Raw genomic sequence first — 26,372 nt, 5'->3', positions numbered from 1 at the left:
GCCATACTGTCTTCATAATGACTTATTGGCTTTTTCAAATGTTTTATTGATCCTGATGTTAGTTGACCGAAGCCGAGATGGGGCTGTAAATCGTAATCCATTGGTAAAGTTTGCACAGTCTTTCGTGAACTTTGTAAGGATCGTTGACGAAGTGATGGCATATATTGGCAATCCGATTTCATCCAGTCTTAAGTGAAAAAAACCGGTTGATATGTCCGCATCTGGTTTCTTTGAAGACTAAATTGGGTGGTCAAAGAATCTACCCATTTGCCGAGCAAGTTTAGCGTTCTGAATGGTACCTAAATTGGTAATCTTTCTTTTTAAATTAAAGTAGAAGCATCTTTAAAGGGGTGTCCTTTTTCGGTACTGGTACAAATTTGGTCTTGTAATTAGTGACTTGTGCCTTCTGAGACATTTTCTGTTTATAATGAGGGAATGCTAAGTTTAGATTAATATCATCGTCAGTGCTTCCCGGGTTTATGTACACTATGTTCATCCATCATCTGTCCGTACATACCCCAGGATGAAGCCACGGCCTCGTTGTTGATTGATGGACACCGACGAGTGCTCACATCAATGAGAGCTCAGATTACATCGTACAAACAGCATCTCGTGAAACATGTGCCACATTCTTATGGTTATCTACTATCACATCGCTTTAATATCAGGCAGGGGGCACGGGTGGCCGAGTCGTCTAAGGCGCCGCGATTTGCTGTGCAGAGTTGCGTCCCTTGGGCACGACAGAAACCTATGATTGTTGGTTCGAATCCCGGTTCGCCCCGATTATGTTTCTAGGTTTGTCAGCACCATACCCGTGCTCGTGGGTTTCACCGAAGTGGTAAACGTCTGAGACCTGCATCACTTCGGGCTTTCCTCCCACATTAAGCTGACACGCTGACATAATGTTAAAAGCGGCGTTAAACCCAACTCACTCACTAATATCAGGCAGTGGTAGGGTTCGCACAAACTTCATGAATAGAACAAGGCACCTTTGAGTGACACGAACTCAAGTTTCATTCGATGACTAACCCCGGGCGTATTCACGGGTGATGGAGAAACAAGGTGTGTTTTAACGCGTGAGGTTTTGGCTATGGGTGGGGGATTGATCTGGATCGAGATAGGATTTTTTTCAGCTACAGCTACAAGCATTATTATTTTTTAAGAATGTTTGTCGACAATTTTTATTTCCGATAAAATCCCAGTCCCACTCCCCAGAATATGAAATAGTCGGTCCCTTAATGATTTTACTTCTGTTTGAAGTTATATGTCTCTGATTTCCTTACAAATATATAAAAGAATGTATCAAAATGATAAGTAATTAAAGAATAAACAATAAAAAATCTCTTATGTCATTGTAATCTATTAAATCCTTTTTGTGAAGTTTTGTGAAATCCTCATTTATCACCACTCGGTTGTTTCCGTTATTCACGGCGAAGTTAGCCGGACCATCACGAGTGATCGAGACTTGTCATGAATGAGCGAGAACAGTTCATTCTTGTAGTTTTTTTTATGTCTACGTCAATTAGTTATTGTCCATTATGATTATGGCGTGTGTAGTGTCTGGTTGAGTTGAAAAGGACAACTATTCATGTGTTCTTGTCCTCAGTGACATTTAATAAAGCAGTGATTTATTTTTCCAATATAAGAAGTTAGGTCGACATCAATCATCTTGTTCTGGGGTGAATGAAATTGTCTTTCTGAGGCCAATAAAACTTCTAATTTAACAGATTCTGATATATGGTCCTCAATGCACTCCTTTGTTCTCAAAACTTTGTATCAGTCGTAGTTGGAGAAAGTTAATCTTCGAATTGATAATTAGGGTTTAATTTTTATTCTCCCCTGCTGAGAGCTTTAACGCCGCGTTTAACAGAACTCCAGTTACGTCACGGCGTGTCAGCTTGATGTGGGATTTGGTTGGTTGGTTGTTTAACGCCGCACTCGGCAATATTCTAGCTATGGTTTAAAAATATTTATTTTCACAAAAGTGTGAAAATGGATTGGTAAACAAGCGAAGCGCTTATGTTAATACCGCTCCATTACACATAGGACATATTACAATGAATACATAAATGAAGATTAGATGTAACAAATAAATTGTACATGCCAAGCTAGATGTGTATATATAATAAATCTATTTGCAGTTTATTTTAAACAATCATTTAACTGGAAATCTGCCAGATTTTAATATAAAGTGTTGAATAGAATTCTAGCTATATGACGGGGGTCTGTAAATAATCGAGTCTGGACCAGACAATCCAGTGATTAATATCATGAGCATCGATCCACGCAATTGGTATACGATGACATGCAGCGAGCCTGACCACCCGATCCCGCTAGTCGCCTCTTACGACAAGCATAGTCGTCTTTTACGGCAAGCATGGGTTGCTGAAGACCTATTCTACCCCGGATCTTCACGGGTTTGATGTAGGAGGAAAGCCCAAAGTGATGCAGATCTCAGACGTTAAACACCTGGGTGTGGTGCTGACAAACCTAGAAACATGATCGTGGCGTCTAAATAGGAATGGACACCTGAAAACGCAGATGGTGGTCAGATGGTGGTTGGAGATTTGGATTTTGGCTGGTCGGTATGAATTATGAAATAATAAATAAAATGGTTATTTGATTGTTCGATAATTGTTATAAATATGGAAATTCAAGTGTTGATTGACTTTCTCAGATTTTTTGAACTGGTTATATTATTAAATGCTCAGTCTCATATCCTTAATTATATTCAAACGTCACATTACGTTAGTGCCGGATTGTCGACAACTCCTTACCGTGTAACTTCCCTTATGTTTGAATATATGTATGACCAGTCGTCTAAGGCGCCTGAGAGTTGCGTCCCTTAGGCGTGCAAAATCAAATGATCCTGGGTTCGAATCCCGATTTGCCCTGATAATGTTTCTAGGTGTGTCAGCATCATGTGGATTGGTTTCACGTCCAAGCCTGGATCATTTCAGGATTCCGTCCCGCATCAAGATGACAGGTCGTATTATAACAGCAATACCGCCAAAAGCCTCATTAAACCAGACTCACTCACTCGCCTCTAAATGCAATCGCCAGGTGAGGTTCCGTATAAACGGGGTCCGGGTTAAGAATGTTTTATGTTATAACAACAAATGGTGAGGTGAGGTGAAATGGGGTTTAACGTCGCGTCCAAGATTATTGCACTTATATAGCGACGTGCATGCACGTGTGTGTGTCTGTGTGGCTGCTTGTACTAGTCCGGACTGATGCCGATTTATAGTGCTAGCCCACTGAGATACCATGCCGCAGTTTAACATAAATACCCCAGTCAGACACAGTATACTGACTACGAGCCGACCAGTCCTTGTTTTAGCCCCTTAATGCCGAGCGCCAGACAGGGTAACAACAAGTACCATCTTTTAACGTCTATTTGTATGACGCGGCTGGGGATCGAACCCCGGACCTTCCGCTCTCCGGGCGGACGCTCTACCATTAGACCACGGAGGCGGTCACACCATGATGGGCAGATATGAGATGCCGAGTACCACACGCAACGCTGAGGTCGTTATTCAGAAAATGCTTGAGCACATACCCTCGTTGTCTCGTGAGTACATCGCGATGACCCAGCAAACACGTTCTCCTCACTTGACTGCCCTTGTAGTGGACATTGGTCAATATCCACTTTCTGTAAATCGATGTCTATTCCACTCGTCCCTCTGAAATGAGAAATAACAGTTAGGCTTGTTTGATGAAAACAATGAATTAATACGAAAGTGACGTAGCCAGAGAATAATCTTGGCAATCTGAAGATGAAGTCGATGGGAAACGTCATAACTGTCTGGATTATGAATTGCAGATACATTTGTTACCAAATAGAACATTTAGAAGGAGTCGTTACAAAGAAACGCGAGGGCATTATAAGTACGCCGTATTTTCATAATTGCACAGTCTTTGAACTGTTTCTATTTCTGGTAATTCGTAGACAAATTTGCTTCTGGCATTGAGAATCTGTGCCATCAATTATAATTGATTTATACCATTGCCAACATCGGAAACAAACGGACTAATTGTTCAGCAGGATTTGCTCGACTTCTCTAATATCACAATTGCACATCCTTCAACTTGGACATCGTTCGAGGCGTATTTTTTATGAGCACAAGTCTAAAAGCGTCGTGGTCATAAACACTAAGGCAAAAGAAAGTATACCGATTTTGTTTTTAGTGTAATTGAAAAAAAAGAGATCTGTTCTTGTTGAATTTGATTATGTCTACATAACCATCACTCATTCCAGTTTGTGAAAAGTACTCTGTGGTTGGGTAATCTTGTGTAAAAATAAATTGGTTCAATAAAGACTGGGGTAAGAAATGAATTTGGATCCTCATGACCCCATTTGTGCGAAAAAGCAAATTTATTGATTTAAAAAGATAAGGTGTCTAAGATACACATCATCAGTTGTGTATTATACGAAAACTTTTTACATATCTGTATAAGTTTTGTATTCAAATCATGTTTATAAAATACAACCATGTAGACGTATTCTTTGAATGCTTGCTTAGCACCAGTAGAATTGTTTTTTGGGAGATAATATCGCCAACGTAAGATATTATTAATTAAAAATGTCATAATATCATCTGAGAGGTATAGTTTCTTTTGCTTCACAGTTTATTGGAAGTGAGTGGGTGAGTGATTTGGGTTTAACGCCGCTTTTAACATTATTTCAGTTATATCACGGCGTGTCAGCTTAATGTGGGAGGAAAGCCCGAAGTGATGCAGGTCTCAGACGTTTACCACTTCGGTGAAACCCACGAGCACTAGTATGGTGCTGACAAACCTAGAAACATAATCGGGACGGACCGGGATTCGAACCCACAATCACAGGTACCTGGCGTGCCCAAGGGACGCAACTCTGCACAGCGAATCGCGGCGCCTTAGACGACTGGGCCATCCGTGCCCCCCTTATTTGAAGTGAGGGGCGGTGGAGTAGCCCAGTGGTTAAAGCGTTCACTCGTCACACCGAAGCCCCGATTCGATTCCCCAGCGTCTTTACAATATGTGAAGCCCTTTTCTGGGGTCCCCGTTATGCTATTCCTGGAATATTCGTAAAAGCGGGGTAAAACCATACACACTCACTCACTTTTCTGAGTGAACTCATCAATTCTTTGTCTTATTCCAGATTCACTATAGTAATATGAAATTAATCCGGCCATGGTATGAAAGATGAACTATAGAAATATGAAAGAATAGGGTGGTTCTTAACTTCTTTTGAGTAGTGTATCAAATATATAACACAACTCTGTGACAGAACGGGGGCACGGGTACCAAGTCGTCTTAGAAGATGTTACTGGCGTTCCTAAGTCGTACCAAATCATATGACTTTGGTACGAATCCAGTATTCTGATAATGATTATTAGCTTATCAGTTGCCAAATGCTAAAACGCCTAGACCTGAATCACGGTATGTTGTCCTCGCTAGTAAGCTGGAATTTCGTGTTCTAAATGAAATTGAATTCAAAGGGACAAAACACCCAACTCACTCTATGACATGAGTAAGATTGTGACCTGTCAGTGGACCCTAAGGAATAGGAACGAGTAGTTAGTTGGGTTAGATGTGGCTTCTTACAAGTATTCAATCTTAACCTGTCAGGTCGGTAGAAGGTCCAACATGACACAGGCACGTCCGCAGGTATTTTTGTTTGTTTGTTGTTTAACGCTGCAGTCATATATTCAGTCATTTTTATCAGTCAGAGTTGGAGAAAGTTAAGGGGATTTTTTTTATTCTGTTCCTGCTGAGTGTGCTTCAACGCCGCGTTTAACAGAATTCCAGTTACATCACAGCGTGTCAGCTTGATGTGGCATTTGGTTGTTGGTTTGTTGTTTAACGCCGCACTCAGCAATATTCCAGCTATATGACGGGGTCTGTAAACAATCGAGTCTGGACCAGACAATCTACTGATTGATATCATGAGCATTGAAATACGCAATTGGGTTACGATGACATGCATTAACCAAGTCAGCGAGCCTGGCCACCCGATCCCGTTAGTCGCCTCTAACGTCAGCATAGTCGCCTTTTACGGCAAGCATGGGTTGCTGAAGACCTCTCTGTTCACGGGTCCCGCACTCACTACTTTGGTTAAGCCCACGAGTGAGTTTCGTTTATTAAGCTTCACATGTAACGGGAACGCTTCTTTCAATTTTGTTACGATAAGTGGGATTGGTTTAACGCCTCTTTGAACAATATGTCATTCATGTCACGGGTTGTCAACTTGATGTGGAAAGAAATCCCGAAATTATGCATGTTACAACTTCGATGAAGCCAACGAGCATTTGTATGATGTTGTAGCCACAAGCATTGATAAGGTATTGGTAAAACCAAGGAACACATTCAATGAGAATCTTGGATTTGAAATTCCAGACCAATCGACGAGGCGCAATTGTTAACAGCCTTAGATCTCTATCCAGCTGATCCCATGTGGTATAAGTCAACACCAACAAAATATACTCACAATCGTGGACGCTTTTAAGACCTTTTAAAATGAGAGAAATTCCCAATAGCCAAATAGCTGTAAAAAGAATCACGTCTTATTTTGGAAGATAGGATAAATACGCATCAAGGGACTTACGAAGTCATGTTTGTGAGCAGGTCTGTCCCAAAACAATTGGTAAAATATTGGAAATTCAGTAATAGACAAATATACTAGCGCAATTTCTGCAACAAATGATGTTATTATATTTTTTTCAAATCTGCATATTGGGACAAGGGTTATGTCGTTGCAGACAGTGTGTGACTCAGGGGGGCATCAATCTATGCCCTAATATCTTTACCAATCGTAAAATGATATATTTTTTCTCTCCTTTCCTAGGAGCGGGAATATGACGAATATTGGTCTGGACGTGAGGCATTGCGATTATCCCTATATTTCATACCATTGTCAATATATTCCTAAAAATGTACTCCTAAATTGCAAAGATCGACGCCGCGATTAATCACGATGTTAACTTGAAACCAATCATCGGGCTTTTCCGTCACCCGAACGGCGTTGCGAGCACAGGCAAGCGCGCGGACGTCGGAGAGAGCAAACAGGAAATCCCATTCGGGTGATAAACACGACACACACATGGCCTCGGAACGATTTATTCTCTACTATCTTATGCGTTGGCATGAGTTGGGGATGGGTTGGTCAAGAAACCGGAATAGTTCACATATCTTTGAGAATTATGAGAATTTTTTTTGGTAGGGAATTTAATAACAAATTCCTCTCTGGTCACTGCATGAGATGTAATTTCCTGTATGTGATCGTTGTTTGGGATGCTAATGTTTCACGCGATGCAAAGATCCCATCATTCCAATAACAAACAGTATAAAGAAAATTCGAAATGACAGCGCATATTGAAATCAGAGCGTTATTCAAATGCCACATTTTGCCCGTAGTTTTATTCTGACATTAAACGGAACGGCGCAGTTCATAGTGCAAGACAACTATCCTCCGGAGTCTGATTCGATCCATAAACATCTTTACACGTACTTTGCATCTGGAAGTTTCTAATTTTCTGGTTTCAGATTTGAAGTGTTCATTTCTACAAAAAATTTGATCAGCTGTAGATGTAGATGAAAGGTGAGATGTGTTTAACGTCGAATTCAATATTATTGCACTTACATGTATATGGCGTCGTGCATGTATGATGTGTGGCTGCTTGTGCTTGTCCGATCTAGTGCCGGAGTTATAGTGCTAGACCCCTGAGATACCCTGCCGCTGTTTTAACATTAATATCCCAATCAAACACAATATACTGACACTTTACGATCAGGCCTTGTTCACCCCGTCAATGTCGAGCGCCAGGCAGGGCAACAACAAGTACCATCGTTTTACGTGTTTTGGTATGACGTGTCAGACGCTGTACCACAAGACCACATAGGCTGTAGTAATATATGTAGACGTAGCCGTAGATACATGTATAGTTGTAGCTGTACATCAAGGTGTGTATGTAGTTGCAATTGTAGTAGTAGGTGTAGATGTAGATATAGCTGTATAAGTAGATGCAGACTTAGGAGTAGATGCACGTGTAGATATTGTAGATGAAGCTATATACAGGGGACGGGTAGTCCTTTAGTATAAAATATCTTGATGTTTGTACATAAACTGAACATATATAAAAAACCGCATCTATGATATCACAAGAAGGTTTCATATGGATTCATGGGCACGTAAATGGACCATAGGTCTAAGACGATACAGCTGCAGAGTTTCGCCCCTTAGCCTATCAGGATCCGCTTGTTATTTTCAAGCTCATGTTAGATTAGCGGAAGTACATCTCAAATGTATGAATTCTCGATTTATTGATCAGTGTAACTGATATGACGTCGATGCAGTTTAATGAGCATCTCAAATAGAATATTACCTCTTTATAACGAGTTCACTCACAAGGGGCACGAGTGGCCCAGTCGTCGAAGGCGCCGCTGCAGAAACCTGTGATTGTGGGTTCCAATCCCGGTTCGCCCCGATTATGTTTCTAGGTTTGTCAGCACCATACTCGTGCTCGTGGGTTTCACCAAAGTGGTAAACGTCTGAGACCTGTATCACCTCGAGCTTTCCTCCCACATTAAGCTGACACGCCGTGAGATAACTGGAATGCTCTTAAAAGCGACGTTAAACCCAACTCACACCCACTCACCAAGTTGGGACACGTCTAAATAAAAGCGACTAAACCCTTTCCATAATCAGAAGAAATCAATGCTAAAGGTCCATTGTACAATTCTGAGTATACCATGTGTTTATGAATCATTATCAAATAATGATGACACCAGGTGTTCGCGAAACGGTGTGCGTGTCCCGTCCCACTGTTGGCGTCCGTCACAAACACATGCAAAGGCGAGACAATTGTTCACGTGAACAAACACAGCACAAGTCAAAATAGGCAATTGAAGAGACTATCACTGATGCAGATTTGGAAATATCCTCTACATGTCTACTATAAAGTTTTTCAAATCTCCACTGGGGCCTTGAATGCTTTAACCCTGATCGAACAACTTTTATGCAAGAGCCGTGTTATTTAGGACATTGAGCAGACCGAACCGAATACTGGTCTGCAGCGTTGAACCAGCTCGTCTTCTCATTCTCTGGATCTCGATTCACTGCTTTCGACTTTTGGGGAATCAGGTTCCGTGTCAACACGCAACCCATTTCCTTTTAAAATGTCTTGGGGTTTTCAACATATTTATTCCTAAAATAAATTTGAAAATGGAATGGCAAACAAGTCGCAGGCTTATTTGAACGCCTCTCCAGAAAATATACAACAATTTATACAATCAATTATAATAACATGGTTGTTTGGGTATAGTACAAAAATATGGATTCTTATCTACAGTTAGGCTTTTCATTGAATTGAACATAAAATATAACAGATTTTAATCAATGTCACCCATCCTTGTCAGTCAAATATTTAAACATTTAAACTAAATTGACCAGCTTCAACAATAAAGTTATGGACTTATTGGACAATTCGTAGATTTTCATTTGCAGATTTGTTAGAAGATCCATACAAACAGGGTTAAGCTATACCCCCTTACAAAATACTTAGTGCTCCTTGCGTCACCAAACATGTAAATAGATGATGTATGATATCCTCATGAGGCGACCCACAAGAACATGAACACTCATCAAATAAATCTATCATTCCTGTGCGAGTATAAGCGCTACAACTTAACCTAAGAGAAGGGGGCATAATTTGACAAAACCTATTTCCTAAGTTTAAATCTGACCCTAAGGTATGTTCAATTCTGGAGTGATGTGTTTTTTAAAACTAATTAAAACAAGTTCGGAGATTGTCTAATTTCTACAGGTAGTGCGTTCCACAAAATAACGGTATCTGGTAAGATCGAGCATAAAATGACTAACATTTAATGACAATGATTCATTTGAGTTTCTTAAATTATACGATAATCCGGAAGAGATGTTATCAGGAATAAGGTTGCAGGTAACAAGCTTAAGGTTACAAGGTATTCAGGTGTTTTTCTTTGTACAATATTGTAAAGCCAAATCTGTTTATTTACACTCAAAGGGGGACTTAGCTCCACTATCTCGTGCCCATGTTCAATCGATGTCTGCACGTAGTAATTAGGGTCATGTGCGAAATGGTGCATTGCCCTAATGTAGTTAGGTGACCATTAACGGTTGCATTGAGATACGTGACGTCTAGAAGGAATTAGACCCAGAGGAGGACGAAGGGTAGCATTAGCATAACTGTTCTGGAACATTTAATACACAACACATAATCAATAAAATAACTGCACAGTGCGCGGAATACCTGCTCGACATAACCGCTAAAGCGATAAGCAGAGTTTCCAGCTCAACATACAAGAGGTGAGCGGATATCCAGCTCAGACATACATGAGGTGAGCGGAGATCCAGCTCAGACATACAAGAGGTGAGCGGATATCCAGCTCAGACATACAAGAGGTGAGCGGATATCCAGCTCAGACATACATGAGGTGAGCGGATATCCAGCTCAGACATACAAGAGGTGAGCGGAGATCCAGCTCAGACATACAAGAGGTGAACGGAGATCAAGCTCAGACATACAAGAGGTGAGCGGATATCCAGCTCAGACATACATGAGGTGAGCGGAGATCCAGCTCAGACATACAAGAGGTGAGCGGATATCCAGCTCAGACATACAAGAGGTGAGCGGATATCCAGCTCAGACATACAAGAGGTGAACGGAGATCCAGCTCAGACATACAAGAGGTGAGCGGAGATCCAGCTCAGACATACAAGAGGTGAACGGAGATCCAGCTCAGACATACAAGAGGTGAGCGGAGATCCAGCTCAGACATACAAGAGGTGAACGGAGATCCAGCTCAGACATACAAGAGGAGAGCGGATATCCAGCTCATACATACAAGAGGTGAACGGAGATCCAGCTCAGACATACAAGAGGTGAACGGAGATCCAGCTCAGAAATACAAGAGGTGAACGGAGATCCAGCTCAGACATACAAGAGGAGAGCGGATATCCAGCTCATACATACAAGAGGTGAACGGAGATCCAGCTCAGACATACAAGAGGTGAACGGAGATCCAGCTCAGAAATACAAGAGGTGAACGGAGATCCAGCTCAGACATACAAGAGGTGAACGGAGTTCCAGCTCAGACATACAAGAGGTGAACGGAGTCCAGTTCAACCTCAGGGTATTTCCTCAGAGCAGTACATACCAGCAGTCAGAACACAAAACTAACTTAAGATCTATATGATGTTGGACAGTAAAGTGAGTGATTGATTGATTGAGTGAGTGATTGATTGAGCTGTGTTTAACGCCGCTTTACCATTATTCCAGTTATATCACGGCGTGTCAGCTTAATGTGGGAGGAAAGCCGTAAATGATGCAGATCTCAGACCCCTTTGTGAAACTCAAGAGCACGGGTATGGTGCTGACTAACCTAGAAACATAATCGGGGCGAACCGGTATTCGAACCCACAATCATAGGTTTCTGGTGTGCCCAAGGGACGCAACTCTGACCCTAAATTATAGCATGCAATACAAATACAGCAAACTAAAGGATTGTTTTAATCAAATGGTCTAAGTGACACACTGTGACATCAGCAATTGTGTTAACAGACAAACAAATTGGTGTTTGAATGGCTTGAATCAAACTTGCTTGGCCAGCCAATTTGCCCGAGCGTAGTCCCCCTTTAAGTATATTCACACACGTCGGTGCTGCCAACTCTATTTGCTTCGTTGTGTTGATAAAGAAATTCGTTTTTTTTCCACAACTTGTTTCTAATTGACATATCTTTATGCAAAACGCATAAACATTTTTTTCCTGGCAATCCATCATTCTGATGTTTCTTCAGCAGCCTAACGCCTTGGGCGCACATTTATCTGATGAATCCCAATGTAACGCCAGGATAGCCCCGACTCTATCAAACACTATGCAACGTGATTAGAACCGCAATACTTGACAATAAGTAAAAAAAAACTGCTAACAAGAAATTCAGCAACTTTTCCAACTTTTTGTTCCTGGTGATATATGTGATGTATGTATCATCCTCCGTGTTCCCCTTTATATGGTATGTCATAGATTTGACTTTTTTTTTCAATAAAACCACGCCGTGCCCAACAAGTACATCCCTTCAACCATGAACGTAGTTAATGGACTCAAGAATGTTTTTTCGTTTGAAAAATTGATCACTTGGTTTAACGTTACAACAGTTCCTCGTTATAACACCTGATCAAGGTCACATTCACTGAGCGAAAACCTTACTTCCGTGTTGACAACGAAATCTCCCGGCTGTGCAAGTTTTTTTCAGTGTCACTGGGCATAATTCAGCTGGTTTCTTAACACGGTGCGTGTCCCACATGCCAAGAATGAGCGCTAGTTTGAAGGATGAACTAGATGCGTGCAATGGATATGGGCTTGTAACAGTCTTCATTCATTATTTGCAACGTACACGTCGTGTTGGGGCCCGCGATGGCGGCGTAATACTGGGAGACATTAAGGCCACTTCAAGCTTGATCAGCGTACCGTTCCACGATTGAGTGAGCGAGTATGGTTTTACATGGCTTTTAGCAATATTCCAGTAATATCACGATACCAGACATGGGCTTCACACATTGTATCCATGTCGGTAATCGAACCCGGGTCTTTGGTGTTACGAGCGAACGCTTTAACCACAAGGCTACCCGACCGCCCCGTGCCGTTCCACGAAAATGCCTCAGCGCTGTGACTGTTTTGCGGAATGATACCGTGGAGTAGGTTTTGTTTGTTTGTTTGTTGTTGTTTAACGCCACATTCAGCAATATTACATCTATGTGTTACGGTCTGTAAATAGTCGATCCTGACAATCCAGTGGTTTTGTAAAAAGTCAGTTGGGTTAAAGGCTTTAAAGAGTATGCTTTTCATTTTAAGAATTTACTTGCCTTTGCATGTGTTTGTGACGGGTGGCACGGTGGGGCAGGATACGCTCACCGAATACGAATACCTGGTACACCTGGTATCATGATATACTTTGAATCGTATTAGTTATATCTCATTGTGGTCAACCAAATGTGGTTAAAGCGTCGCCTCCCCACGCCCAAGACCTTGGCTGGATTCAACACATGGGTACACACTCACTAACCCGAACCTAACCACTGCGAATCCCGGTACAGCCTTCAATCTTACAGGTTAAAGGGGGCACGGGTGGCCCAGTCGTCTAAGGCGCCGCGATGCGCTGTGCAGAGTTGCGTCCCTTGGGCACGCCAGAAACCTATGATTGTGGGTTCGAATCCCGGTTCGCCCCGATTATGTTTCTAGGTTTGTCAGCACCATACCCGTGCTCGTGGGTTTCACCGAAGTGGTAAACGTCTGAGACCTGCATCACTTCGGGCTTTCCTCCCACATTAAGCTGACACGCCGTGATATAACTGGAATAATGTTAAAAGCGGCGTTAAACCCAACTCACTCACTCACTCACTACACGTTAAATAATTATTACCATCATAACGATATGAATATCGTTGGGCTTACATGCTCCTGGCATGGTGTTCTTCGTATCTTAGCAACGTGAAACGTTGTTCACACTATCGACCACAAGTTTGTCTGTTCAAGACTCAGTCAGGACTGGCACAAGCAGACACAGACACACACAGACAGACACAGACACACACAGACACAAACACACCTACATCATGCAAAAACCTTGAACGCGACATTAAACCCCATTCCCCCTACCCTGCTCTTTAATTATATACATGAACCAGCGCATGCGCATGTTAATGGTAGTCCTGGTCTACCTTAATTCTACGTTGCTGACAAACAGTATGTTTGCTTTGCCACGCTATTCAAGTACACGACTGGGGACGTGCACCATTGGTAGTGATCGATAATAAAGCCACCAGATAAGACTCTAATCATGATTAGATCGATGAGGCTGGATTATACAATCAGATGAGTCTGATTTGTCCAATGCTGTTTCATGGTTAGTTGCAGATGCTGACTTCCTCGCGGTAGCATCCTCTGTTGTTTATAGCAGGTAAAAATTATCATTGACATTGACTATATTGTCTGTGTGGATGACGACATGCGGTGGAATCCTCTCTTGTTTATAGCAGGTAAAAATTATCATTGACATTGACTATATTGTCTGTGTGGATGACGACATGCGGTGGAATCCTCTCTGGTTAATAGCAGGTTAAAAATTATCATTGGCATTAAATATATTGTCTGTGTGGATGACGACACGCGGTAGCATCCTCTCTTGTTTATAGCAGGTAAAAAATATCATTGACATTGACTATATTGTCTGTGTGGATGACGACATGCGGTGGAATCCTCTCTTGTTTATAGCAGGTTAAAATTATCATTGACCTTGACTATATTGTCTGTGTGGATGACGACATGCGGTGGAATCCTCTCTGGTTAATAGCAGGTTAAAAATTATCATTGGCATTAAATATATTGTCTGTGTGGATGACGACACGCGGTAGCATCCTCTCTTGTTTATAGCAGGTAAAAAATATCATTGACATTGACTTTTGTCTGTGTGGATCACGACATGTGTCGGAATCCTCTCTTGTTTATAGCAGGTTAAAATTATCCCTGGCATTGACTATATTATTCCAGCAATATCACGGCGGGGGACACCAGAAATGGGGTTCACACATTGTACCCATGTCGGGAATCGAACCCGAGTCTTCGGCGTGACGAGCGAACGCTTCAACCACTTGGCTACTCGAACGCCCCCACACACATAAAAAGGCTTCCCTGCCGCATCTAATCACACAAATAAAACATTGGGTGTATTATTCATCTGGTCATTATTTCAAAGCACACAAGCTGTCGAATCCTTATTTCACTTCCGCCATTGAATTGGGGTTGGGTGGTGAGGTAGATCAGTGGTTGAAGCGTTTGTCGTCACGCCGAAGACCCGGGTTCGACTCCCTACATGGGTGTATATAATTAAAAGTCCGTAGCTTGATGTCCCCCGACTTGAGATTGCTGGAACATTGAGAGTACTGGAAGATGGTCGCTGCATCACGTGTTGAGCAGCTATAAACATCAGGCTATATCAGAAACACCGACTCCTTAAACATGAAACCGCTATCGATTTCAACCAGTGTATTCCAGAGTGGTTATCCTATTGTAGTCTATCTAAAAGCTTTTTTAAGGCCAACTCTTTGATATCAAGGCAGGGATGTGGTATGGTGAGAGTGTTGAATAGGGGAGGGGGAAGGGATTTATTTTCAATAAATATAATCTGTTCCCGAAAATGTTGGATAGCCTGGTGGTTAAAGCGTTCGCTCGTCGCGCCGAAGACCCGGGTTCGATTCCCGACATGGTTACAATGTGTGAAGCCTATATCTGGTGTCCCCCGCCGTGATATTGCTGAAATATTGCTAAACGCAGCGTAAAACCATACTCAACCAATCACTACATCAACTACTACTACTACTACTACTACTACTACTACTACTACTACTACTACTACTACTACTACTACTTCACAGGGCCAGTCCCTTCCAACTTGAAACCGTCAATGTGTGATTTTGCATCAAACTGTTGATATAAAATGTAGATTATGCAATGAATTTAATGAGACTGTCCAACACATTGTCAGTGGGCAACCAGCTTTGGCATAAACACAGTATCGTGAGTGACATGATGGAGTGGCTCGATCCCTTTTTTTACCGGCTTCTCCAAGCTTGTGGTTTTGACACAGAGGTCCATGGTACGAGCCAGAATGTGCAGAATGCGTCATGGAATATGAGAAATACAAATTTCTTTGGAACAGGCCCATATACACCCTCATTCCTATCCAGGCCAACAAAATTGATCTTCTCCTTTTTGATAAATCCAAAGAAATCATTTATATTGTAGAATTTTCTGTTCCTTTTGACACTAATGTGATTGACAAGATTCGGGAAAAAACATGGCAAATATGCGGACCTCGATTTCGAAATGTCACGCTTGCATCCCAAGTACCAAGATGTCCGACTCCCCATTGTTCTCGGTTCAGGTTTGGTACCTCCCAAACTGACTTTGGGAGAGTACCCGTATTTGCTGCCAGGAATACAGCCCTTCTGGAATCTGGGTAATACAGAAGGTTGCAGTGCTGGGGAGTCTTCACAATCTCCGAAAAGTTCTGGGTGGGTTTGACCAGGCAGCGCTTCCTGGGAGAAATCCCATTCGCTGCCTGGGCTGCGTGTAGAGGCGGCAAGGGCCCTGAGCTGATGATGAGCCTAACCGGCCTGACTGTGCCAGGATCACCTAAACCCTCTTTGCTGCATTTTTTATTTTAATCTTTACTACTACTACTACCACTACTTCTACTACTACTACTACTACTAATTATAATAATAACAGCAATAATAATATTTCATGGACATACTGGATGTTCGGAAAATAATGCTTTGGGGACAAACGTTGTTCGTCTCACCGTGTATATTTTGAAGGCTCTATTGAAAAAATAGTCCGTCCAAACAAAACTCCCAGTTCCGACTCCCCTCTCTTCTTCCACATATGTAATAGATAGTCCCGAACATGTTTGGACCTTGATACACATTTCCCCTCGTCGGGGATTACATAATGTAAAATATCTCTACTTACAATTATTGATTTTGTAGACGTGAATCCAAAATTATTTCTTTAGGTAATAATCATTTCGAAATACATGATTCAAACAAGTCCTCGCTATAACGCAGGTCGTCGAGTCCACATTATCCGTGACTTGGTACAAATGGGTTCAACGGCTCCATAGAAAAGTTATTGTTGTGGCTTTATTGGCAAAATCCTCCTCTTCACTAAGTGTGTACATACATTCTCTCCCATGGGTCCGTCTCAATGACGTCCAACTTTTTTCCCCAGCTCGATATAATCACCCCGCTTCCACAGTACCTTTTGTTCAAAAGGCCGTTTTCACTTCTCGGTTAGTCGTTAGGGAATATCTGTTTAATCAAGCTCCGTTACTTTGTAATGAGAAAATAATAACTAGGAGATTTGATAATAGGTTACATAAATCAATTAATTGCGGTTGACGATATCAATAATTGGTCGTTCTGATACATGTCATCTCCGGTTCTTAGTTTCATCCTGGTTTTTCCCTAATCCAGGATTTTGAATAATACGGGTCAACGGGCCAACATGGAGACTGCATTAAGGCTGCTTTGGTAATGACAGTTGGACAACTGTTTCAGACAAAGGCACGCAGCAACAAACCTGAAACGGCTTGACTGAGATTCAGATTCTTCTGCCTGTTTTGGATCCCGGGATAACCTTCCAAACACTTCTATTTCAAAGTTCACACTTTGAGAATAAGTGATTAGGGTTTCTTGCATTAAAGAAAACAAATTATTTTTGTCCACGGTATCTCTCGTAACATCATTGTGTATTCGCTTTGTCAACGGCCTCTACGAAGAATAAAATATTAATGGTCTTTGATCAGTTAATTAAGCGTAATTCCCTACTTGGGCGATATGCGTCTATAGTTTGAGAGCTTCGAGCACATATACCTCGTGCAGCACGCACACATTCCACTGGCAACGACGGGGCTGCAAGGTTATCGAAGCAGTGGTTGTAGTCGCCTTGCCGCACTGGCCAATCGTGTGTTGGGGTCATCGAGTTCGGGTGATGGGTGATCTCATGTATATTTCAGTGTATACGTAAGATATACGATTGAAATACGACACTGGTTTTATTACATTCAGACACTCCTTAACAGCCCCACCTAACGGACAAGTACAGACGGGACGGAGTAACAACGGGATGGTGTGTTTGGTTCCGTTCTCTGTTAATGATGTTCATGGTTTCCGAACAAAGCGTCAAAACGGTGCAGATACTAAACGGGTGCCTCGTGCAACGATGCGATACGTTTAAGTGCAACATGTGATATGACATTCACGAAAGGGTTTAAAGCTTGGAGCAAAGTGTGACATAATATTTGAGTGAGTGAGTGAGTGAGTGGGTGGGTAGGTGGGTGGGTGAGTGAGTGAGTGAGTGAGCATGGTTTTATGCTGCTTTTAGCAATATTCCAGCTTTATCACGGCGGGGGACATCAGAAATGGGCTTCACGCAGTGCCTTCGGCATAACGAGCGAATGCTTTAACCACTAGGCTACCCCGCGGCCCCTGAGTGAGTAAGTTAGCGGTCGTTTAAGTGATCGTGTGAGTGAGTGATCGAGGACGGTTTTACTCCGCTTTTAGCAATATTCCATGAAAGGCTTCAACCATTGTACCCACATTGCATATGTAGGGAATAAAACCCGAGCTTTAACCACTAAGCTACCCACGACCCACATTAAGCTAACACATTTTGATATTACTGAAACATAGCTCTGGACTGTCTTGAACCCAAATCATTAATCGTTGACACAAAATAACGAGAGTTCTATAAACAGTGATTTAAAGCATCACTCTCCGTACATATACATACACAAAACTAGTATGACAGACTTCTCTGACTATGTGCGTGCGTGTATGGATATATAATGGTTACCATTGAGTGAGTAAGTGAGTGAGTGAGTGAGTGAGTGAGAGGTTTTACGCCGCCTTTAGCAATATTCCAGCAATATTACGACAGGGAGACACAAGAAATGGGCTTCATTGTGCCCATGTTGGGAATCGAACCCGGGTCTTCGGCGTGACGAGCGAACGCTTTAACCACTAGGCTACCCGACCGCCGCGGTTACCATAGAGCGGACAGTGTGTCAAATGATCACATCGAAAGGACGCAACTGCTTTTTAAAAGCATTACACTCATTTGAGTTTTTTGTTTAAATGTGTGACATCTAATTTCATTTAATTTAAATTACATCAGTAAAGTGTAAGGTTCATTTGGTCATACCCTGTTTCGAATTAACTGACAAATTACACTTTTTCATGCACCGCAATGAATAAAACTTTCTGATTGGACAATTTGTCGACAAGTGTGATAAATAGCAGTCAGTTCAAGCTTTTGTTCATTCGTGACCACTCGTGTCATTCCGGGAGAAGCGCTAATCAAGTGTCATCTCGGTATCCTCCCATTAGTTACACGTCCCATTTCTCACTGACTGGCCTACCCTATGTTACCTAAGTATTAGAATGGAGTGATCCAAGAAAGGTAGAAAGGTGATCTTGTACTTTGTGTACTGTATATCTACTCTTCAAAAAAAGAAACGCAATACGGATAATTTGGACAATAAAAGCAAAATTAGCGGACCAAGAGGTGCAAAATGAAGGTGACGTGAAATGGGTTTAACTTCGCGTCCAAGATTATTGCACTTATATAGCGATGTGCATGCACGTGTGTGTGTGTGAGTGGCTGATTGTCCTAGTCCGGACTGATGCCGATTTATAGTCCTAGCACACTGAGATACCATGCCGCAGTTTAACATAAATACCCCACTCAGACACAGTATACTGACTCCGAGCCGACCAGTCCTTGTTTTAGCCCCTTAATGCCGAGCGCCAGACAGTGTACCATCTTTTAACGTCTTTTGGTATGACGCGGCCGGGGATCGAACCCTGATCCGGGTGGACGCTCTACCACTAGACCACGGAGGCGGTCTTGCAAAATGAAGAGGTTTGCGTTTCTATTTTTGAATAGTATATATATATATATATATCTATATATCTATATATATATATATATATATATATATATATATATATATATATACATATATAAAGGTGCCATAGGAAAGTAAGTCTTGATGCACACAAAGATAGGGTTAATACAAGAGGATAGTTGATAGTTCCACGTCTGGCATGCAGGATATAGACTTGATCCCAGAATGCAGGACAGGAAGTGTTTGTTTGTTTGTTGCTTAGCGCCCCACTCCGCAATGTTCCAGCTATATCCCGGGTAGAATAGGTCTTTGGCAACCCATGCTTGCCGTAAAAGGCGACTATGCTTGTCGTAAGAGGCGACTAACGGGATCGGGTGGTCAGGCTCGCTGACTTGGTTGATGCAATCGATCCCAACTGTGTGGATCGATGCTCATGATATCAATCACTGGATTTCTGGTCCAGACTCGATTATTTACACAGACTTCCCTTATATAGCTGGTATATTGCTGAGTGCGGCGTTCAACAACAACAAACAAACAAACAAACAAACAAACAAACAAACAGAAAACAATGTCTAAATAGGACGACCGAGAGGCCCCGAGACAACGGACAAGTTATGCATTACAATTGCACAGGAGCTCATCTTTGACAGAAAAAAGATCTCTAAGATTACATTCTGAAAACTCTTCCAGGAAATATCAACATTTTGTTACGAAACACATTTAAAAAAAGGAAACTGGGAGAAAAAGCGTGCAAGATAATCAAAAACACAAAATAGCACTGTCGGTTTCAATTGGGCTTATCTTCTTAAACGTCAATGAACAACATACCCTGAAACGAAATCTCTCATGCGAACTGCCAAACTAGTTTTATTCTGATTCCAGGCACAGGACTGTAATTAACGGTTCGGATGACGTCGACAGGAAAAAAAATGCTATCCTTTGATCAGTGAACGGCAACCGAACGGGTCAACGCAAACATAAATACATGTTAAGCGTATAATGTTCGTAGGGTAGAATTTTAAGGTCGTTTCCCATACCTTGTTCGTCCCAATTTCATGCCCGCCGATTTGGCGACCTCTGCGATTAAATGATCGGGGATGGTCTCCCGCTATTTACGCTAGCCATACCAAATGACAGCACCAGTGCTTTTAACAAAAGAACATGGTAAAAAATGAAGCCTTTACTTGCATCACAGTAAATTTTCCCCAAGGATAAATAGCGCTGTTGTTTCATTTCCGAAGTGATTTTTCGCTATGGGGGAAAATGTGATGAGGTAATTCTACATAAAAGTCATGTTTCGGTAAAACAAATGAAGTGTATGGATCTAAAGCCTCGGTACTTTTATTATTTTTTCTCAAACGAAAACTTCGTTATTTGATCGTGATAAATTCTTTGAGTTTTGAGGGTAAGCGGAAGGGCCCAGATATCAATAAGTATTAACTGAGTAATAATTCCGGTCAGTTTATACGGTAATGCAGTATAATGTACTAAATTAATACATTTACTTTTGAGCAAAGGTCAAACTGCATGTGTTTTTGTGCGTCGAGAAGGCATTTCATAGAGTCCGTCAACTTTACTTTTGAGAAAGTATTTGCTCTCATGGTATATTATTATGTTAAGGATTAATTGTTTGGTCGATAAAGCTATCAATTGTGCAAGGGCAACCTTTCCTATGTTGCTTTTTTATAAAGAATTCTTGTTTAGAGATTCATCAGATGGTTGTTCTGGAAAAAGGAAATACTTACCATCTAATCGCCAACTGTATCTATTATCGGGAAGCTGATAATGACTTAACGAATTTACAGATAAGCGAATCATTGTTACGGATTAGTGTCCATGAAAAATATGTAGATAACGGTACTCATCCGAAAATCAGGATGACTAGCCTTGTATAACGAGGCAGCCTGTGGAGTAGTCAAATGTATGACAGCACAAGGAATGTTCTAACGGTTAATATGAAAGTTGGGGAAAGTGAAGTCGTAAGCATCCAGTTCACATGTTTGTCGGTTCTAAAACCGCATTGGGTATTGGGAACCTGGAGTGTGTGTGTGTGTGTGTGTGTGTGTGTGTGTGTGTGTGTGTGTGTGTGTGTGTTTTAAATGATTTAACCAGTTCCTCGCTATAATGCTGGTCGTAGATTTTTGTTGTTGTTTGTCTGTTGTTTAACGCCGCAATATTCCAGTTATATGACGGCGGTCAGTAAATGAATCGAGTCTGGACCAGACAATCCACTGATTGACATTATGAGCATCGATCCACGCAATAGCGATACGATGACATACATCAGCTAAGTCAGCGTTCCTGACCACCCGGTCCCGTTAGTCGCCTTTTACGACAAGCATGGGTTGCTGAAGGGTTCTAACCCGAATCTTCACGGGCCGCTGGTCGTAACGTCTACTCTACGACGTGGTACATGTTTGTTCAATGGCTTCAGGCAAATGTATTGTTGTTGCTTTATTGGCAAACTTGTGCTTTCTCCATGTTCCCCAAATTCTTGCAAGAACAGACGAGAATATGTTTCTAACATACCTAAAACACTCGCTAAACGACTTCCAATAAAGTAGCACTGCTTATTTATAAACTATAATTTCTCTATACATATATAATACATTAAGTATCCCATGTGAACATACCGTTAACGGAATTAGACGTTGTCAGGGACCTACAAGAATTCACATGGTGCCACAAGCCTTATGTTGGAGAATAATTGGATTACTGTCACTCGTTGGGCTGTTATATGCATCTTCTTGTGGCATCTGATCAGAATGTCATTTATAAAGGTCGCAAATTAGTGGATGTTATTAAGAGTTGACTCCAGCGACACGGCCCTGATCAAGTGATATATCATGTCACCTCTATGTGAGACAACAAGTTGGATCTTTTACCTATGGAATACTGTAAGGGACATTCTCGCGATCTCGCGTGCTCACGATCTCGACCTTTCGAAACGAGCTAAATATGCCAAAAGTGCGAAAATGCGAGATTACGAGAACGCGAGATTTGGCCAAAATATTATATATATTTTAGAGCTTATTACTAATGTCGTATATATATAACGTGGGGATCGTTTTGTTTGAAAATACACCGCCTCCGTGGTCTAGTGGTAGAGCGTCCGCCCGGATCAGGGTTTTATCCCCGGCCGCGTCATACCAAAAGACGTTAAAAGATGGTACTTGTTGTTACCCTGTCTGGCGCTCGGCATTAAGGGGCTAAAACAAGGACTGGTCGGCTCGGAGTCAGTATACTGTGTCTGAGTGGGGTATTCATGTTAAACTGCGGCATGGTATCTCAGTGGGCTAGCACTATAAATCGGCATCAGTCCGGACTAGTACAAGCAGCCACACAAAGACACACACGTACATGCACGTCCCTATATAAGTGCAATAATCTTGGACGCGACGTTAAACCCCATTTCACCTCACTTGGTTTTAAAATATGTTAGGGACTCGTCGTTTATTACGGTACAGGGGTATGTGCGGTTTTTTATGAAATACTAACCCTCCCCCGATGCTTGTGAAATTTTGGATAACCCTCCCCATGTCCTTGTACACTTTTTATATGACCCTTCCTGAAAAGACAAAATGCAAAAGATCTTTCAAGTTTATCATAAACTGGACATTGTTTCATGACCCTCCCAAAAAGTGTGTGTTATTTTGGATGCCCCTAAGCTGACACAACCCCCCCCCCCCCCCCCCCCCCGTCCCCACACTTACTATTTAAAGCTTGAAACATTGGCTAAACATTTCATCTGCAATATTTCTGAATCGATGGTGATACCACTCAAGTTTATTTTTATTTCCATCGCTAGGTCATTATATAAAATGAAAACAAGGTTGGCGACAATTCACCTCCTTCCTGGACAAATATTACAGTGAAACATTAAACGAAATCAAAGTCTAATGTAACATGTAGCATCGCGTCCTCTAATGGGAACATCTAGAACATGTAATATATGTGGCAGGAACCCATCATCGTCAAATGCACTGGCATTTGTTTGAAAATAAGTCTTGTTATTGTTTGAATGTCGAAATAAGCATATACATGCATCATTTGAAAGTTAAAAGTACAGTAAACTACGGTTATAACGAACACGCTTATAACGAACTGACGGATATAACGAACTTACCTTTTTGGTCCCGACTATTTGCTGTAGTTATGTTGTATATATGCTTATAACGAACTCCGGTTATAACGAACTAAAATTAGTTGTCCCTTTGAGTTCGTTATAACCGTACTTTACTGTATCTCCGTTATGATTCGTCATGACTTGTGAAATAACATTAAGTGTTACACGTAAGCACTGTGCTACCCTATCTGTTTTCTTTGTTGTTTAACATCACAACAGCAATATTCCAGCTATGTGACGACGGTCTGTATATTAATTGGGTCTGGACCAGACAATCGAGTGATTGACATCATGAGCATCGATCATGAGTATCAAGAGGGATACGATGACATGCATCGATCAAGTCAGCGAGCCTGACCACCCGATCCCGCGAATCGCCTCTTACGACAAGCATAGTGGCCTTTTACGGCAAGCATGGGTTGCTGAAGACCAATTCTAACCCGGATCTTCATTGGCCCCCTTTCTGTCGCACGGGAAAATGACGAAATGGGCTCAAAACCAATGTTTTATATGTTCACCTGTAGTGAGTGAGTGAGTGAGTTGTGTTTCACGCCGCTTTTAACAGTATTCCAGTTATATCACGGCATGTCAGCTTAATGTGGGAGGAAAGCCAGAGGTAATGCAGGTCTAAGACGTTTACCACTTCGGTGAAACCCACGAGCACGGGTATGAATGTACTTGTATAAGCATAGAGGTGAGGTGAGAATGAATTTGGGTTTAACGTCGCGTCCAAGATTATTGCACTTATATAGCGACGTGCATGCACGTGTGTGTCTGCTTCTCCTAGTCCGGACTAATGCCGATTTATAGTGCAAGCTCATTGAGATACCATGTATACTGATCCGAGCCGACCAGTCCTTGTTTTAGTCCCTTTATGCCGAGCGCCAGGCAGGGTAACAACTAGTTTCAATTATTCAACGTCGTTTGTTATGAGGCAGCCGGGGATCGAACCTGGGACCTTCCGCTCTCCGGGCGGACGCTCTACCACTAGACTACGGAGTCGGTCTATAAGCATAGAGCAGTATTTATCGTAGAATCATTTTCATCATTCTTGTTTCTTCCATTATCATAAATTTAAGTGTCATGATTATCTTAAGTTCATCTAGAGTATTATTTGTGCTGCTACCAGGATTTATCATTCATTTTTTATTCTGATTACAATTAGTTTTTTTTATAGTTTTCCATTACTTTTTTATTATGATTTGAATTGATTTTGTTGTGATTATTATCTGTTTTTCAAAATGATTATCATTAGTTTTGAACTTGACGTTCTCGATTCGTCGGCGTAGATCATATATGGCCTCAGACCACAGTTATCCCCCCTAAGTTTTACCATGAACCGGAAGGAAAATAGGAGAATATAGTACCCTGTTTAAATGGGCTGTTCAGCCTGTGGCAATTTGTTTGGAGTGACTTGTGATAGCTTAAATGAAAGATAAGACATTGCAGTTTGCTGTCAATTTTTTATTAGCCCCAATCTGTGACGGTATTGATTCCAGCTTCCCATGATTTGACCCCAAGTTGAAGGCCGCTGTGTGTGTTTCGGCTCGAAACTTCCGGTGAGCATTGTTGACAGTGGTTACTGCGAAAGCAAGCTGGTGGATGCTGGCCGAAACTTTGCGTTTTAAGTGACAAGTTGCAGGTTGGTCAGCATGCAACAGGAGAACGGCCTACGACTGATAATAATTATGGTGGGCTGTCATGTCACTGTAGATAGCAAAGAAGGAAATTAATTGTGGTCTGAGGCCATATCCGTGTCCACACATCACAGGGAACGCCATCATTATACAACCAATCACTGCGAAGGACTTTTCTTTGTCGCTGTAAGGAGTCTGGAGTAACTGTGTACACACAAAACGGTGACGTCACGAGTGGTTACGCGTGGAATTTCACGAAAACTGTGTAGCTGTCGTTAAACTAAACACACTTTCTATCAGTACAAAATTTTAAAATCTACACAAATTAAGTTTGTAGACGGAATATGTCGTTCTCAGAATATCCAATAACGCGTAGGACGTTGACAAATTGCAAGTCTGACGTTGAGGCTGTTTAGATGTCCATAATATAATACACTATCCAAGTTCATTACAGACGCAGAACATGCAGATCCAATAGCCAAAGCGTATGAAGCCACATTTCAATCAGTGTGACACTTATTGGCAGCTACACATACCGCCAAATCCACTAGAATAATCACAGCTATGGATACCGAAGCGGTATCTACTTATTCCAGCCGACCAACTCCGACTGACAGTATGACACCAGGAAAATGGCAGCTACGGACCATGGGTGCGTCAATTGACTCTGTAATGTAATGTCATATCTTGCACAGTCGGTCATCAGCGGAATACTTTAGTGAACATAGGGTGTATTTATGGCTTTATATTACAGCCAGTGCCTATTGATAGTGAAATGTTTCAATGGGCCGCGTGTGTGTATTGTATCAGGGCATCTGTTTATCATCCAGTAGTTACTCCGTGCGGTAAGCACTATCTCCGTGTCAGGCTTCATCCTCGGTGTGTGTTATCATTAGCTTATGTGTCATCCCAGGCGCGTGTGTTACATGTAATTTCAGATTTGTAATGATACATTTACAGCAAAGTTGAATATGGTTGATTCGACTTGAACATCTTTTTTCCGTGCCCGAAAAACACTGAAGTTAATTAATGCTTGTATCTAGATGTCGTATATTGTTTCAATGTGTATTTGAGATATATTGTTCGTCCGTGTTACTAAAATTATTATGATCATCTTTCT

General features: G+C 41.7%; 1 protein-coding gene across 2 annotated transcripts in view; it reads right to left on the bottom strand.

Moving 5' to 3' along the window:
• The window catches only part of LOC124135293 (probable G-protein coupled receptor CG31760), a 288,076-nt gene that overhangs the window by 99,093 nt on the left and 162,611 nt on the right, over positions 1–26,372 (bottom strand). For both annotated transcript variants that reach the window (XM_046500559.2, XM_046500560.2), the window contains exon 4: positions 3,560–3,683. In XM_046500559.2, the coding sequence (XP_046356515.1) occupies positions 3,560–3,683 (124 nt within the window). The remainder of the gene's footprint in view (positions 1–3,559; positions 3,684–26,372) is intronic.

This window comes from Haliotis rufescens, unplaced genomic scaffold, assembly GCF_023055435.1.
Source record: "Haliotis rufescens isolate VD_foot unplaced genomic scaffold, xgHalRufe1.0.p SCAF_19, whole genome shotgun sequence".
NCBI classification, from domain to species: Eukaryota; Metazoa; Mollusca; class Gastropoda; order Lepetellida; family Haliotidae; genus Haliotis; species Haliotis rufescens.
The sequence above is the reverse complement of the archived record's forward strand: the minus strand, read 5'-3'. Positions and strand labels throughout refer to the sequence as shown.